Source organism: Taudactylus pleione, unplaced genomic scaffold, assembly GCF_031769625.1.
Source record: "Taudactylus pleione unplaced genomic scaffold, aTauple2 ptg000052l, whole genome shotgun sequence".
In the NCBI taxonomy this organism is placed as follows: Eukaryota; Metazoa; Chordata; class Amphibia; order Anura; family Myobatrachidae; genus Taudactylus; species Taudactylus pleione.
In genome coordinates, this window is record NW_028284454.1 from 387,801 (window position 1) to 406,424 (window position 18,624).

Sequence of the window (18,624 nt, forward strand, 5' to 3'; positions counted from 1 at the left end):
TTGTTATTGTATAACCAGTATGGAGTTGCTATGGTATAACCAGTATGGAGTTGTTATGGTATAACCAGTATGGAGTTGTTATGGTATAACCAGTATGGAGTTGTTATGGTATAACCAGTATGGAGTTGTTATGGTATAACCAGTATGAAGTTGTTATGGTATAACCAGTATGGAGTTGTTATGGTATAACCAGTATGGAGTTGTTATGGTATAACCAGTATGGAGTTGCTATGGTATAACCAGTATGGAGTTGCTATGGTATAACCAGTATGGAGTTGTTATGGTATAACCAGTATGGAGTTGTTATGGTATAACCAGTATGGAGTTGTTAAGGTATAACCAGTATGGAGTTGCTATGGTATAACCAGTAGGGAGTTGTTATGGTATAACCAGTAGGGAGTTGTTATGGTATAACCAGTAGGGAGTTGTTATGGTATAACCAGTATGAAGCTGTTATGGTATAACCAGTATGAAGCTGTTATGGTATAACCAGTATGGAGTTGTTATGGTATAACCAGTATGGAGTTGTTATGGTATAACCAGTATGGAGTTGTTATGGTATAACCAGTATGAAGCTGTTATGGTATAACCAGAATGGAGTCGTTATGGTATAACCAGTATGGAGTCGTTATGGTATAACCAGTATGGAGTCGTTATGGTATAACCAGTATGGAGTCGTTATGGTATAACCAGTATGAAGCCGTTATGGTATAACCAGTATGGAGTTGTTATGGTATAACCAGTATGGAGTTGTTATGGTATAACCAGTATGAAGCTGTTATGGTATAACCAGTATGGAGTTGTTATGGTATAACCAGTATGGAGTTGTTATGGTATAACCAGTATGAAGCTGTTATGGTATAACCAGTATGGAGTTGTTATGGTATTACAGGTTGAGTCTCCCGTATCCAAAATGCTTACGACCATGGGTATTTTGGATATCGGAATATTCCATATTTTGGAATATTTGCATAAAATAATGAAATATCTTGGGAATGGGACCAAAATATACACACAGAAAGCATTTATGTGTTATATACACCTTATACACACAGCCGGCAAGTCATTTTATACTTTATTTGTAATAATTTTGTGCATCAAAAAAAGTTTGTGTACATACATGAAATTCATGTATGTTTCATATACACCTTATACACACAGCCTGCAGATATTATATACACCTTATACACACAGAGCCTGCAGGTTTATTTTATATAATATTTTTAATAATTTGTGCTTTAAACAAAGTTTGTGTACAATGAACCATCAGAAAGCAATGGTTTCAGTTTCTCAGTCATACTAAAAATATTCCGTATTTCGGAATATTTGGATATGGGAGACTCAACCTGTACTAGTATGGAGTTGTTATTGTATAACCAGTATGGAGTTGCTATTGTATAACCAGTATGGAGTTGCTATGGTATAACCAGTATGGAGTTGCTATGGTATAACCAGTAGGGAGTTGTTATGGTATAACCAGTATGAAGTTGTTATGGTATAACCAGTAGGGAGTTGTTATGGTATAACCAGTAGGGAGTTGTTATGGTATAACCAGTAGGAAGCTGTTATGGTATAACCAGTATGAAGCTGTTATGGTATAACCAGTATGAAGCTGTTATGGTATAACCAGTATGGAGTTGTTATGGTATAACCAGTATGGAGTTGTTATGGTATAACCAGTAGGAAGCTGTTATGGTATAACCAGTATGAAGCTGTTATGGTATAACCAGTATGAAGCTGTTATGGTATAACCAGTATGGAGTTGTTATGGTATAACCAGTATGGAGTTGTTATGGTATAACCAGTATGGAGTTGTTATGGTATAACCAGTATGAAGCTGTTATGGTATAACCAGTATGGAGTTGTTATGGTATAACCAGTATGGAGTTGTTATGGTATAACCAGTATGGAGTTGTTATGGTATAACCAGTATGAAGCTGTTATGGTATAAGCAGTATGGAGTTGTTATAGTATAACCAATATGGAGTTGTTATGGTATTACAGGTTGAGTCTCCCGTATCCAAAATGCTTAGAACCATGGGTATTTTGGATATGGGAATATTCCGTATTTTGGAATATTTGCATAAAATAATGAAATATCTTGGGAATGGGACCAAAATATACACACACAGAATGCATTTATGTGTTATATACACCTTATACACACAGCCGGCAAGTCATTTTATACTATATTTGTAATAATTTTGTGCATCAAAAAAAGTTTGTGTACATACTTGAAATTCATGTATGTTTCATATACATCTTATACACACAGCCTGCAGATATTATATACACCTTATACACACACAGCCTGCAGGTATATTTTATATAATATTTTTAATAATTTGTGCTTTAAACAAAGTTTGTGTACATTGAACCATCAGAAAGCAATGGTTTCAGTTTCTCAGTCATACTAAAAATATTCCGTATTTCGGAATATTTGGATATGGGAGACTCAACCTGTACTAGTATGGAGTTGTTATTGTATAACCAGTATGGAGTTGCTATGGTATAACCAGTATGGAGTTGTTATGGTATAACCAGTATGGAGTTGTTATGGTATAACCAGTATGGAGTTGTTATGGTATAACCAGTATGGAGTTGTTATGGTATAACCAGTATGAAGTTGTTATGGTATAACCAGTATGGAGTTGTTATGGTATAACCAGTATGGAGTTGTTATGGTATAACCAGTATGGAGTTGCTATGGTATAACCAGTATGGAGTTGCTATGGTATAACCAGTATGGAGTTGTTATGGTATAACCAGTATGGAGTTGTTATGGTATAACCAGTATGGAGTTGTTATGGTATAACCAGTATGGAGTTGCTATGGTATAACCAGTAGGGAGTTGTTATGGTATAACCAGTAGGGAGTTGTTATGGTATAACCAGTAGGGAGTTGTTATGGTATAACCAGTATGAAGCTGTTATGGTATAACCAGTATGAAGCTGTTATGGTATAACCAGTATGGAGTTGTTATGGTATAACCAGTATGGAGTTGTTATGGTATAACCAGTATGGAGTTGTTATGGTATAACCAGTATGAAGCTGTTATGGTATAACCAGAATGGAGTCGTTATGGTATAACCAGTATGGAGTCGTTATGGTATAACCAGTATGGAGTCGTTATGGTATAACCAGTATGGAGTCGTTATGGTATAACCAGTATGAAGCCGTTATGGTATAACCAGTATGGAGTTGTTATGGTATAACCAGTATGGAGTTGTTATGGTATAACCAGTATGAAGCTGTTATGGTATAACCAGTATGGAGTTGTTATGGTATAACCAGTATGGAGTTGTTATGGTATAACCAGTATGAAGCTGTTATGGTATAACCAGTATGGAGTTGTTATGGTATTACAGGTTGAGTCTCCCGTATCCAAAATGCTTACGACCATGGGTATTTTGGATATCGGAATATTCCATATTTTGGAATATTTGCATAAAATAATGAAATATCTTGGGAATGGGACCAAAATATACACACAGAAAGCATTTATGTGTTATATACACCTTATACACACAGCCGGCAAGTCATTTTATACTATATTTGTAATAATTTTGTGCATCAAAAAAAGTTTGTGTACATACATGAAATTCATGTATGTTTCATATACACCTTATACACACAGCCTGCAGATATTATATACACCTTATACACACAGAGCCTGCAGGTTTATTTTATATAATATTTTTAATAATTTGTGCTTTAAACAAAGTTTGTGTACAATGAACCATCAGAAAGCAATGGTTTCAGTTTCTCAGTCATACTAAAAATATTCCGTATTTCGGAATATTTGGATATGGGAGACTCAACCTGTACTAGTATGGAGTTGTTATTGTATAACCAGTATGGAGTTGCTATTGTATAACCAGTATGGAGTTGCTATGGTATAACCAGTATGGAGTTGCTATGGTATAACCAGTAGGGAGTTGTTATGGTATAACCAGTATGAAGTTGTTATGGTATAACCAGTAGGGAGTTGTTATGGTATAACCAGTAGGGAGTTGTTATGGTATAACCAGTATGGAGTTGTTATGGTATAACCAGTATGGAGTTGCTATGGTATAACCAGTATGAAGTTGTTATGGTATAACCAGTATGGAGTTGTTATGGTATAACCAGTAGGGAGTTGTTATGGTATAACCAGTAGGGAGTTGTTATGGTATAACCAGTATGGAGTTGTTATGGTATAACCAGTATGGAGTTGTTATGGTATAACCAGTATATGGCGTTGTTATGGTATAACCAGTATGGAGTTGTTATGGTATAACCAGTATGGAGTTGTTATGGTATAACCAGTATGGAGTTGTTATGGTATAACCAGTATCGAGTTGTTATGGTATAACCAGTATGGAGTTGTTATGGTATAACCAGTAGGGAGTTGTTATGGTATAACCAGTAGGGAGTTGTTATGGTATAACCAGTAGGGAGTTGTTATGGTATAACCAGTAGGGAGTTGTTATGGTATAACCAGTATGGAGTTGTTATGGTATAACCAGTATATGGCGTTGTTATGGTATAACCAGTATGGAGTTGTTATGGTATAACCAGTATGGAGTTGCTATGGTATAACCAGTATGGAGTTGCTATGGTATAACCAGTATGGAGTTGTTATGGTATAAGCTGTGGGCACCAAGCTACTGGCTGTTATAGTATAACCAGTATGAAATTGCTATATGTCACACACATTACCAGTTAGTAAGTGACTGGGATGGTTACTGTAATAATACATTGTAATCATAGAAACTGAATTATAACAGCAATGGATCCATCTAACACAGAAAGTTGTCCAGGTCCCATGGGATCGTCCTTGGGGTGTCAGTGTCCGGAGCACAAGGGATCGTCCTTGGGGTGTCAGTGTCCGGAGCACAAGGGATCGTCCTTGGGGTGTCAGTGTCCGGAGCACAAGGGATCGTCCTTGGGGTGTCAGTGTCCGGAGCATAAGGGATCGTCCTCGGGGAGTCAGTGTACGGAGCACAAGGGATCGTCCTCGGGGAGTCAGTGTCCGGAGCACAAGGGATCGTCCTCGGGGAGTCAGTGTACGGAGCACAAGGGATCGTCCTCGGGGAGTCAGTGTACGGAGCACAAGGGGATCATGAGCTACCGTGGAGAATTGAAGGTATTTCTGGGTGAATGATTTTTGGACATTTATTGTTGTAATATGTATATTACTTGTTATTCTTATTGGCAGATCCTATGACAGTCAAAAGGTGTCAGCAATGATCAATGGAGGTTATGCCACATGTCAGAAAGCAGATTCACAGAAATAGATGGTTAATCGGTATAGAGCAGTAACACACACTGTATAGGACAGAGGAGAGAAGAACGCATAGAGAGCAGCACATGCGCAGTAACACACACCGTACAGGACAGAGGAGAGAAGAACGCATAGAGAGCAGCACATGAGCAGTAACACACACTGTACAGGACAGAGGAGAGAAGAACCCATAGAGAGCAGCACATGAGCAGTAACACACACTGTACAGGACAGAGGAGAGAAGAACGCATAGAGAGCAGCACATGCGCAGTAACACACACTGTACAGGACAGAGGAGAGAAGAACGCATAGAGATCAGCACATGAGCAGTAACACACACTGTACAGGACAGAGGAGAGAAGAACGCATAGAGAGCAGCACATGAGCAGTAACACACACTGTACAGGACAGAGGAGAGAAGAACGTATAGAGAGCAGCACATGCGCAGTAACACACACTGTACAGGACAGAGGAGAGAAGAACGCATAGAGAGCCGCACATGAGCAGTAACACACACCGTACAGGACAGAGGAGAGAAGAACGCATAGAGAGCCGCACATGCTCAGTAACACACACTGTACAGGACAGAGGAGAGAAGAACGCATAGAGAGCAGCACATGAGCAGTAACACACACCGTACAGGACAGAGGAGAGAAGAACGCATAGAGAGCAGCACATGCGCAGTAACACACACTGTACAGGACAGAGGAGAGAAGAACGCATAGAGATCAGCACATGAGCAGTAACACACACTGTACAGGACAGAGGAGAGAAGAACGCATAGAGAGCAGCACATGAGCAGTAACACACTGTACAGGACAGAGGAGAGAAGAACGCATAGAGAGCAGCACATGAGCAGTAACACACACTGTACAGGACAGAGGAGAGAAGAACGCATAGAGAGCAGCACATGCGCAGTAACACACACCGTACAGGACAGAGGAGAGAAGAACGTATAGAGAGCAGCACATGAGCAGTAACACACACTGTACAGGACAGAGGAGAGAAGAACGCATAGAGAGCAGCACATGAGCAGTAACACACACCGTACAGGACAGAGGAGAGAAGAACGCATAGAGAGCAGCACATGAGCAGTAACACACACCGTACAGGACAGAGGAGAGAAGAACGCATAGAGAGCAGCACATGAGCAGTAACACACACTGTACAGGACAGAGGAGAGAAGAACGTATAGAGAGCAGCACATGAGCAGTAACACACACTGCACAGGACAGAGGAGAGAAGAACGCATAGAGAGCAGCACATGAGCAGTAACACACACTGCACAGGACAGAGGAGAGAAGAACGCATAGAGAGCAGCACATGAGCAGTAACACACACTGTACAGGACAGAGGAGAGAAGAACGCATAGAGAGCAGCACATGAGCAGTAACACACACTGTACAGGACAGAGGAGAGAAGAACGCATAGAGAACAGCACATGAGCAGTAACACACACTGTACAGGACAGAGGAGAGAAGAACGCATAGAGAGCAGCACATGCGCAGTAACACACACTGTACAGGACAGAGGAGAGAAGAACGCATAGAGAGCAGCACATGAGCAGTAACACACACTGTACAGGACAGAGGAGAGAAGAACCCATAGAGAGCAGCACATGGGTAGTAACACACACCGTACAGGACAGAGGAGAGAAGAACGCATAGAGAGCAGCACAAGAGCAGTAACACACTGTACAGGACAGAGGAGAGAAGAACGCATAGAGAGCAGCACAAGAGCAGTAACACACTGTACAGGACAGAGGAGAGAAGAACGCATAGAGAGCAGCACATGAGCAGTAACACACACTGTACAGGACAGAGGAGAGAAGAACGCATAGAGAGCCGCACATGCGCAGTAACACACACCGTACAGGACAGGGGAGAGAAGAACGCATAGAGAGCAGCACATGAGCAGTAACACACACTGTACAGGACAGAGGAGAGAAGAATGCATAGAGAGCAGCACATGAGCAGTAACACACACTGTACAGGACAGGGGAGAGAAGAACGCATAGAGAGCAGCACATGAGCAGTAACACACACTGTACAGGACAGAGGAGAGAAGAACACATAGAGAGCAGCACATGAGCAGTAACACACACTGTACAGGACAGAGGAGAGAAGAACGCATAGAGAGCAGCACATGAGCAGTAACACACTGTACAGGACAGAGGAGAGAAGAACGTATAGAGAGCAGCACAAGAGCAGTAACACACACCGTACAGGACAGAGGAGAGAAGAACGCATAGAGAGCAGCACATGCGCAGTAACACACACTGTACAGGACAGAGGAGAGAAGAACGTATAGAGAGCAGCACATGAGCAGTAACACACTGTACAGGACAGAGGAGAGAAGAACGTATAGAGAGCAGCACAAGAGCAGTAACACACACTGTACAGGACAGAGGAGAGAAGAACGCATAGAGAGCAGCACATGAGCAGTAACACACACTGTACAGGACAGGGGAGAGAAGAACGTATAGAGAGCAGCACATGAGCAGTAACACACTGTACAGGACAGAGGAGAGAAGAACGCATAGAGAGCAGCACATGAGCAGTAACACACTGTACAGGACAGAGGAGAGAAGAACGCATAGAGAGCAGCACATGAGCAGTAACACACTGTACAGGACAGAGGAGAGAAGAACGCATAGAGAGCAGCAGATGAGCAGTAACACACACCGTACAGGACAGAGGAGAGAAGAACGCATAGAGAGCAGCACATGAGCAGTAACACACACTGTACAGGACAGAGGAGAGAAGAACGCATAGAGAGCAGCACATGAGCAGTAACACACACTGTACAGGACAGAGGAGAGAAGAACGTATAGAGAGCAGCACATGAGCAGTAACACACACCGTACAGGACAGAGAGAACGCATAGAGAGCAGCACATGAGCAGTAACACACACCGTACAGGACAGAGGAGAGAAGAACGCATAGAGAGCAGCACATGAGCAGTAACACACAATGTACAGGACAGAGGAGAGAAGAACGCATAGAGATCAGCACATGAGCAGTAACACACACTGTACAGGACAGAGGAGAGAAGAACGCATAGAGAGCAGCACATGGGCAGTAACACACACTGTACAGGACAGAGGAGAGAAGAACGCATAGAGAGCAGCACATGCGCAGTAACACACACTGTACAGGACAGAGGAGAGAAGAACGTATAGAGAGCAGCACATGAGCAGTAACACACTGTACAGGACAGAGGAGAGAAGAACGTATAGAGAGCAGCACAAGAGCAGTAACACACACTGTACAGGACAGAGGAGAGAAGAACGCATAGAGAGCAGCACATGAGCAGTAACACACACTGTACAGGACAGGGGAGAGAAGAACGTATAGAGAGCAGCACATGAGCAGTAACACACTGTACAGGACAGAGGAGAGAAGAAAGCATAGAGAGCAGCACATGAGCAGTAACACACTCTACAGGACAGAGGAGAGAAGAACGTATAGAGAGCAGCACATGAGCAGTAACACACACCGTACAGGACAGAGGAGAGAAGAACGCATAGAGAACAGCACATGAGCAGTAACACACACTGTACAGGACAGAGGAGAGAAGAACGCATAGAGAGCAGCACATGAGCAGTAACACACACTGTACAGGACAGAGGAGAGAAGAAAGCATAGAGAGCAGCACATGAGCAGTAACACACTCTACAGGACAGAGGAGAGAAGAACGTATAGAGAGCAGCACATGAGCAGTAACACACACCGTACAGGACAGAGGAGAGAAAAACGCATAGAGAACAGCACATGAGCAGTAACACACACTGTACAGGACAGAGGAGAGAAGAACGCATAGAGAGCAGCACATGAGCAGTAACACACTGTACAGGACAGAGGAGAGAAGAACGCATAGAGAGCAGCACATGAGCAGTAACACACACCGTACAGGACAGAGGAGAGAAGAACGCATAGAGAACAGCACATGAGCAGTAACACACACTGTACAGGACAGAGGAGAGAAGAACGCATAGAGAGCAGCACATGAGCAGTAACACACACTGTACAGGACAGAGGAGAGAAGAACGTATAGAGAGCAGCACATGAGCAGTAACACACACTGTACAGGACAGAGGAGAGAAGAACGTATAGAGAGCAGCACATGAGCAGTAACACACACCGTACAGGACAGAGGAGAGAAGAACGCATAGAGAGCAGCACATGAGCAGTAACACACTGTACAGGACAGAGGAGAGAAGAACGCATAGAGAGCAGCACATGAGCAGTAACACACACCGTACAGGACAGAGGAGAGAAGAACGCATAGAGAACAGCACATGAGCAGTAACACACACTGTACAGGACAGAGGAGAGAAGAACGTATAGAGAGCAGCACATGAGCAGTAACACACACCGTACAGGACAGAGGAGAGAAGAACGCATAGAGAGCAGCACATGAGCAGTAACACACACTGTACAGGACAGAGGAGAGAAGAACGCATAGAGAGCAGCACATGAGCAGTAACACACACTGTACAGGACAGAGGAGAGAAGAACGCATAGAGATCAGCACATGAGCAGTAACACACACTGTACAGTACAGAGGAGAGAAGAACGCATAGAGAGCAGCACATGGGCAGTAACACACAATGTACAGGACAGAGGAGAGAAGAACGCATAGAGAGCAGCACATGGGCAGTAACACACACTGTACAGGACAGAGGAGAGAAGAACGTATAGAGAGCAGCACATGAGCAGTAACACACACTGTACAGGACAGAGGAGAGAAGAACGTATAGAGAGCAGCACATGAGCAGTAACACACACTGTACAGGACAGAGGAGAGAAGAACGTATAGAGAGCAGCACATGGGCAGTAACACACACTGTACAGGACAGAGGAGAGAAGAACGCATAGAGAGCAGCACATGAGCAGTAACACACACTGTACAGGACAGAGGAGAGTGAACGCATAGAGAGCAGCACATGAGCAGTAACACACACTGTACAGGACAGAGGAGAGTGAACGCATAGAGAGCAGCACATGAGCAGTAACACACACTGTACAGGACAGAGGAGAGAAGAACGTATAGAGAGCAGCACATGAGCAGTAACACTCTGTACAGGACAGAGGAGAGAAGAACGCATAGAGAGCAGCACATGAGCAGTAACACACACTGTACAGGACAGAGGAGAGAAGAACGCATAGAGAGCAGCACATGAGCAGTAACACACACCGTACAGGACAGAGGAGAGAAGAACGTATAGAGAGCAGCACATGAGCAGTAACACACTGTACAGGACAGAGGAGAGAAGAACACATAGAGAGCAGCACATGCGCAGTAACACACACTGTACAGGACAGAGGAGAGAAGAACGCATAGAGAGCAGCACATGCGCAGTAACACACACTGTACAGGACAGAGGAGAGAAGAACGCATAGAGAGCAGCACATGCGCAGTAACACACACTGTACAGGACAGAGGAGAGACGAACGCATAGAGATCAGCACATGGGCAGTAACACACACCGTACAGGAAAGAGGAGAGAAGAACGCATAGAGAGCAGCACATGAGCAGTAACACACACTGTACAGGACAGAGGAGAGAAGAACGCATAGAGAGCAGCACATGCGCAGTAACACACACTGTACAGGACAGAGGAGAGAAGAACGCATAGAGAGCAGCACATGAGCAGTAACACACTGTACAGGACAGAGGAGAGAAGAACGCATAGAGAACAGCACATGAGGAGTAACACACACTGTACAGGACAGAGGAGAGAAGAACGCATAGAGAGCAGCACATGAGCAGTAACACACACCATACAGGACAGAGGAGAGAAGAACGCATAGAGAGCAGCACATGAGCAGTAACACACAGCGTACAGGACAGAGGAGAGAAGAACGCATAGAGAGCAGCACATGAGCAGTAACACACACTGTACAGGACAGAGGAGAGAAGAACGTATAGAGAGCAGCACATGAGCAGTAACACACACTGTACAGGACAGAGGAGAGAAGAACGCATAGAGAACAGCACATGAGCAGTAACACACACTGTACAGGACAGAGGAGAGAAGAACGCATAGAGAGCAGCACATGCGCAGTAACACACACTGTACAGGACAGAGGAGAGAAGAACGCATAGAGAGCCGCACATGAGCAGTAACACACACTGTACAGGACAGAGGAGAGAAGAACCCATAGAGAGCAGCACATGGGTAGTAACACACACCGTACAGGACAGAGGAGAGAAGAACGCATAGAGAGCAGCACAAGAGCAGTAACACACACTGTACAGGACAGAGGAGAGAAGAACGCATAGAGAGCAGCACATGAGCAGTAACACACACTGTACAGGACAGGGGAGAGAAGAACGCATAGAGAGCAGCACATGAGCAGTAACACACACTGTACAGGACAGAGGAGAGAAGAACGCATAGAGAGCAGCACATGAGCAGTAACACACACTGTACAGGACAGAGGAGAGAAGAACGTATAGAGAGCAGCACAAGAGCAGTAACACACACTGTACAGGACAGAGGAGAGAAGAACGCATAGAGAGCAGCACATGAGCAGTAACACACACTGTACAGGACAGGGGAGAGAAGAACGCATAGAGAGCAGCACATGAGCAGTAACACACACTGTACAGGACAGAGGAGAGAAGAACGCATAGAGAGCAGCACATGAGCAGTAACACACACTGTACAGGACAGAGGAGAGAAGAACGCATAGAGAACAGCACATGAGCAGTAACACACACTGTACAGGACAGAGGAGAGAAGAACGCATAGAGAGCAGCACATGAGCAGTAACACACTGTACAGGACAGGGGAGAGAAGAACGTATAGAGAGCAGCACATGAGCAGTAACACACTGTACAGGACAGAGGAGAGAAGAACGCATAGAGAGCAGCACATGAGCAGTAACACACTGTACAGGACAGAGGAGAGAGAACGTATAGAGAGCAGCACATGAGCAGTAACACACTGTACAGGAGAGAAGAACGCATAGAGAGCAGCACATGAGCAGTAACACACTGTACAGGACAGAGGAGAGAAGAACGCATAGAGAACAGCACATGAGCAGTAACACACACTGTACAGGACAGAGGAGAGAAGAACGCATAGAGAGCAGCACATGCGCAGTAACACACACTGTACAGGACAGAGGAGAGAAGAACGCATAGAGAGCAGCACATGAGCAGTAACACACACTGTACAGGACAGAGGAGAGAAGAACCCATAGAGAGCAGCACATGGGTAGTAACACACACCGTACAGGACAGAGGAGAGAAGAACGCATAGAGAGCAGCACAAGAGCAGTAACACACACTGTACAGGACAGAGGAGAGAAGAACGTATAGAGAGCAGCACATGAGCAGTAACACACTGTACAGGACAGGGGAGAGAAGAACGCATAGAGAGCAGCACATGAGCAGTAACACACACTGTACAGGACAGAGGAGAGAAGAACGCATAGAGAGCAGCACATGAGCAGTAACACACACTGTACAGGACAGAGGAGAGAAGAACGTATAGAGAGCAGCACAAGAGCAGTAACACACACTGTACAGGACAGAGGAGAGAAGAACGCATAGAGAGCAGCACATGAGCAGTAACACACACTGTACAGGACAGGGGAGAGAAGAACGCATAGAGAGCAGCACATGAGCAGTAACACACACTGTACAGGACAGAGGAGAGAAGAACGCATAGAGAGCAGCACATGAGCAGTAACACACACTGTACAGGACAGAGGAGAGAAGAACGCATAGAGAGCAGCACAAGAGCAGTAACACACACTGTACAGGACAGAGGAGAGAAGAACGCATAGAGAGCAGCACATGAGCAGTAACACACTGTACAGGACAGGGGAGAGAAGAACGTATAGAGAGCAGCACATGAGCAGTAACACACTGTACAGGACAGAGGAGAGAAGAACGCATAGAGAGCAGCACATGAGCAGTAACACACTGTACAGGACAGAGGAGAGAAGAACGCATAGAGAGCAGCACATGAGCAGTAACACACTGTACAGGACAGAGGAGAGAAGAACGCATAGAGAGCAGCACATGAGCAGTAACACACACCGTACAGGACAGAGGAGAGAAGAACGCATAGAGAGCAGCACATGAGCAGTAACACACACTGTACAGGACAGAGGAGAGAAGAACGCATAGAGAGCAGCACATGAGCAGTAACACACACAGTACAGGACAGAGGAGAGAAGAACGCATAGAGAGCAGCACATGAGCAGTAACACACACCGTACAGGACAGAGGAGAGAAGAACGCATAGAGATCAGCACATGGGCAGTAACACACACTGTACAGGACAGAGGAGAGAAGAACGCATAGAGAGCAGCACATGGGCAGTAACACACACTGTACAGGACAGAGGAGAGAAGAACGTATAGAGAGCAGCACATGAGCAGTAACACACACCGTACAGGACAGAGGAGAGAAGAACGCATAGAGAGCAGCACATGCACAGTAACACACACTGTACAGGACAGAGGAGAGAAGAACGTATAGAGAGCAGCACATGAGCAGTAACACACACTGTACAGGACAGAGGAGAGAAGAACGTATAGAGAGCAGCACATGAGCAGTAACACACACCGTACAGGACAGAGGAGAGAAGAACACATAGAGAGCAGCACATGCGCAGTAACACACACTGTACAGGACAGAGGAGAGACGAACGCATAGAGAGCAGCACATGCGCAGTAACACACACTGTACAGGACAGAGGAGAGAAGAACGCATAGAGAGCCGCACATGGGCAGTAACACACACCGTACAGGACAGAGGAGAGAAGAACGCATAGAGAGCAGCACATGCGCAGTAACACACACCGTACAGGACAGAGGAGAGAAGAACGCATAGAGAGCAGCACATGCGCAGTAACACACACCGTACAGGACAGAGGAGAGAAGAACGCATAGAGAGCAGCACATGAGCAGTAACACACACCGTACAGGACAGAGGAGAGAAGAACGCATAGAGAGCAGCACATGCGCAGTAACACACACTGTACAGGACAGAGGAGAGAAGAACGCATAGAGAGCAGCACATGCGCAGTGACACACACTGTACAGGACAGAGGAGAGAAGAACGCATAGAGAGCAGCACATGCGCAGTGACACACACTGTACAGGACAGAGGAGAGAAGAACGCATAGAGAGCAGCACATGTGCAGTAACACACACTGTACAGGACAGAGGAGAGAAGATCGCATAGAGAGCAGCACATGCGCAGTGACACACACTGTACAGGACAGAGGAGAGAAGAATGCATAGAGAGCAGCACAAGAGCAGTAACACACACTGTACAGGACAGAGGAGAGAAGAACGCATAGAGAGCAGCACATGCGCAGTAACACACACTGTACAGGACAGAGGAGAGACGAACGCATAGAGAGCAGCACATGCGCAGTAACACACACTGTACAGGACAGAGGAGAGAAGAACGCATAGAGACCAGCACATGGGCAGTAACACACACCGTACAGGACAGAGGAGAGAAGAACGCATAGAGAGCCGCACATGAGCAGTAACACACACCGTACAGGACAGAGGAGAGAAGAACGCATAGAGAGCAGCACATGAGCAGTAACACACACTGTACAGGACAGAGGAGAGAAGAACGCATAGAGAGCAGCACAAGAGCAGTAACACACACTGTACAGGACAGAGGAGAGAAGAACGCATAGAGAGCCGCACATGAGCAGTAACACACACCGTACAGGACAGAGGAGAGAAGAACGCATAGAGAGCCGCACATGAGCAGTAACACACACCGTACAGGACAGGGGAGAGAAGAACGCATAGAGAGCAGCACATGAGCAGTAACACACACTGTACAGGACAGAGGAGAGAAGAACGTATAGAGAGCAGCACATGAGCAGTAACACACACTGTACAGGACAGAGGAGAGAAGAACGCATATAGAGCAGCACATGAGCAGTAACACACACTGTACAGGACAGAGGAGAGAAGAACGTATAGAGAGCAGCACATGAGCAGTAACACACACTGTACAGGACAGAGGAGAGAAGAATGCATAGAGAGCCGCACATGCGCAGTAACACACACCGTACAGGACAGCGGAGAGAAGAACGCATAGAGAGCCGCACATGCGCAGTAGCAGACACTGGCCCTCATTCAGACCCGCTCGCGAGCACTATGCGCTCGCAAGCATGTCGATGGTGGGACACTGCGCACATGCCGCGCACTTGTGCAAGCCCCGTAGCGAGAGAGAAATTCACTCGCTCCGGGGCTCGCTACGAACTGGGCAGCTGTCAATGTTGATCGATAGCTCGCCCCATTTTGTAGGCAGGGAGGGGGGTGGCTGGATAAACGGAGGCATTCCTGAAGGAACGCTTGCCGTTTGTGGGCGGCCCTACTGACATCACTCATGCAGGAGCAGGAATCTCACTGGGGCTTGCTGCAGACGAGACCCTACCACAAGGGTCTCGTCGCAAGTACAATGGTCGCGATAATCGTGACCATCACCTGGCCGCTTGCACATGCTGTGTGTGGTCACGCACAGCTTGGCGAGCAGCCAGTAGGCCAGTTTAAAGAAAAGAAAACAGCCGCCCTCACTCGGAGCGAGCGCTCGCTTTTTGTGAGCTCCTCTGTATGAAGTCCACTGTACAGGACACAGGAGAGAAGAACGCATAGAGAGCGTCTCTATGCTGACTGAGCTGTGGCTGTTATTACAGATGTATACACAGGACTGTGAGGTATTACAGATGTGAGATAGCAGTAGTGGGTGTCTCTATGCTGGCTGAGCTGTGGGTGATGTTACACATGTATACACAGGACTGTTAGGTATTACAGATGTGAGATAGCAGTAGTGGGTGTCTCTATGTTGGCTGAGCTGTGGCTGATGTTACAGATGTATACACAGGACTGTGAGGTATTACAGATGTGATATGGCAGTAGTGGGTGTCTCTATGCTGGCTGAGCTGTGGGTGATGTTACAGATGTTTACACAGGACTGTTAGGTATTACAGATGTGAGACAGCAGTAGTGGGTGTCTCTATGCTGGCTGTGCTGTGGCTAATGTTACAGATGTATACACAGGACTGTGAGGTATTACAGATGTGAGATAGCAGTAGTGGGTGTCTCTATGGTGGCTGAGCTGTGGCTAATGTTACAGATGTATACACAGGACTGTGAGGTATTACAGATGTGAGATAGCAGTAGTGGGTGTCTCTATGCTGGCTGAGCTGTGGCTGATGTTACAGATGTATACACAGGACTGTGAGGTATTACAGATGTGAGATAGCAGTAGTGGGTGTCTCTATGCTGGCTGTGCTGTGGCTGATGTTACAGAAGTATACACAGGACTGTGAGGTATTACAGATGTGAGATAGCAGTGGTGGACGTCTCTATGCTGGCTGAGTTGTGGCAGATGTTACAGATGTATACACAGGACTGTGAGGTATTACAGATGTGAGATAGCATTAGTGGGCGACTCTATGCTGGCTGTGCTGTGGCTGATGTTACAGATGTATACACAGGACTGTGAGGTATTAAAGATGTGAGATAACAGTGGTGGGGGTCTCTATGCTGGCTGAGCTGTGGCTGATGTTACAGATGTATACACAGGACTGTGAGGTATTACAGATATGAGAGAGCAGTAGTGGGTGTCTCTATGCTGGCTGAGCTGTGGCTGATGTTACAGATGTATACACAGGACTGTGAGGTATTACAGATGTGAGATAGCAGTAGTGGGTGTTTCCATGCTGACTGAGCTGTGGCTGATGTTACAGATGTATACACAGGACGGTGAGGTATTACAGATGTGAGATAGCAGTAGTGGGCGTCTCTATGCTGGCTGTGCTGTGGCTGATGTTACAGATGTATATACAGAACTGTGAGGTATTACAGATGTGAGATAGCAGTAGTGGGTGTCTCTATGCTGGCTGAGCTGTGGCTGATGTTACAGATGTATATACAGGACTGTGAGGTATTACAGATGTATACACAGGACTGTGAGGTATTACAGATATGAGAGAGCAGTAGTGGGTGTCTCTATGCTGGCTGTGCTGTGGCTGATGTTACAGTTGTATACACTGGACTGTGAGGTATTACAGATGTGAGATAGCAGTAGTGGGCGTCAATGCTGGCTGTGCTGTGGCTGATGTTACAGATGTATATACAGAACTGTGAGGTGTTACAGATGTGAGATAGCAGTAGTGGGTGTCTCTATGCTGGCTGAGCTGTGGCTGATGTTACAGATGTATATACAGGACTGTGAGGTATTACAGATGTATACACAGGACTGTGAGGTATTACAGATATGAGAGAGCAGTAGTGGGTGTCTCTATGCTGGCTGAGCTGTGGCTGATGTTACAGATGTATACACAGGACTGTGAGGTATTACAGATGTGAGATAGCAGTAGTGGGTGTTTCCATGCTGGCTGAGCTGTGGCTGATGTTACAGATGTATACACAGGACTGTGAGGTATTACAGATGTGAGATAGCAGTAGTGGGCGTCTCTATGCTGGCTGTGCTGTGGCTGATGTTACAGATGTATACACAGGACTGTGTGGTATTACAGATGTGAGATAGCAGTAGTGGGTGTCTCTATGCTGGCTGTGCTGTGGCTGATGTTACAGATGTATACACAGGACTGTGAGGTATTACAGATGTGAGATAGCAGTAGTGGGTGTTTCTATGCTGGCTGAGCTGTGGCTGATGTTACAGATGTATACACAGGACTGTGAGGTATTACAGATGTGAGATAGCAGTAGTGGGCGTCTCTATGCTGGCTGTGCTGTTGCTGATGTTACTGATGTATACACAGGACTGTGAGGTATTACAGATGTGAGATAGCAGTAGTGGGTGTCTCTATGCTGGCTGTGCTGTGGCTGATGTTACAGATGTGTACACAGGACTGTGAGGTATTACAGATGTGAGATAGGAGTAGTGGGCGTCTCTATGCTGCTGTGCTGTGGCTGATGGTACAGATGTGTACACAGGACTGTGAGGTATTACAGATGTGAGATAGCTGTAGAGGGTGTCTCTATGCTGGCTGTGCTGTGGCTGATGTTACAGATGTATACACAGGACTGTGAGGTATTACAGATGAGAGATAGCAGTAGTGGGTGTCTCTATGCTGGCTGTGCTGTGGCTGATGTTACAGATGTATACACAGGACTGTGAGGTATTACAGATGTGAGATAGCAGTAGTGGGTGTCTCTATGCTGGCTGTGCTGTGGCTGATGTTACAGATGTATACACAGGACTGTGAGGTATTATAGATGTGAGATAGCAGTAGTGGGTGTCTCTATACTGGCTGTGCTGTGGCTGATGTTACAGATGTATACACAGGACTGTGAGGTATTACAGATGTGAGATAGCGGTAGTGGGTGTCT

At 45.7% G+C, this 18,624-nt stretch overlaps 1 protein-coding gene across 1 annotated transcript in view; it reads left to right on the top strand.

Moving 5' to 3' along the window:
• Positions 1–5,005: 5,005 nt before the first annotated feature.
• LOC148535422 (solute carrier organic anion transporter family member 1C1-like) overlaps positions 5,006–18,624 on the top strand; it is a 162,652-nt gene continuing 149,033 nt past the window's right edge. Inside the window, exon 1 of the mRNA XM_088462659.1 lies at positions 5,006–5,128. Coding sequence (XP_088318785.1) covers positions 5,105–5,128 — 24 coding nt within the window. The 5' untranslated portion in view covers positions 5,006–5,104. The remainder of the gene's footprint in view (positions 5,129–18,624) is intronic.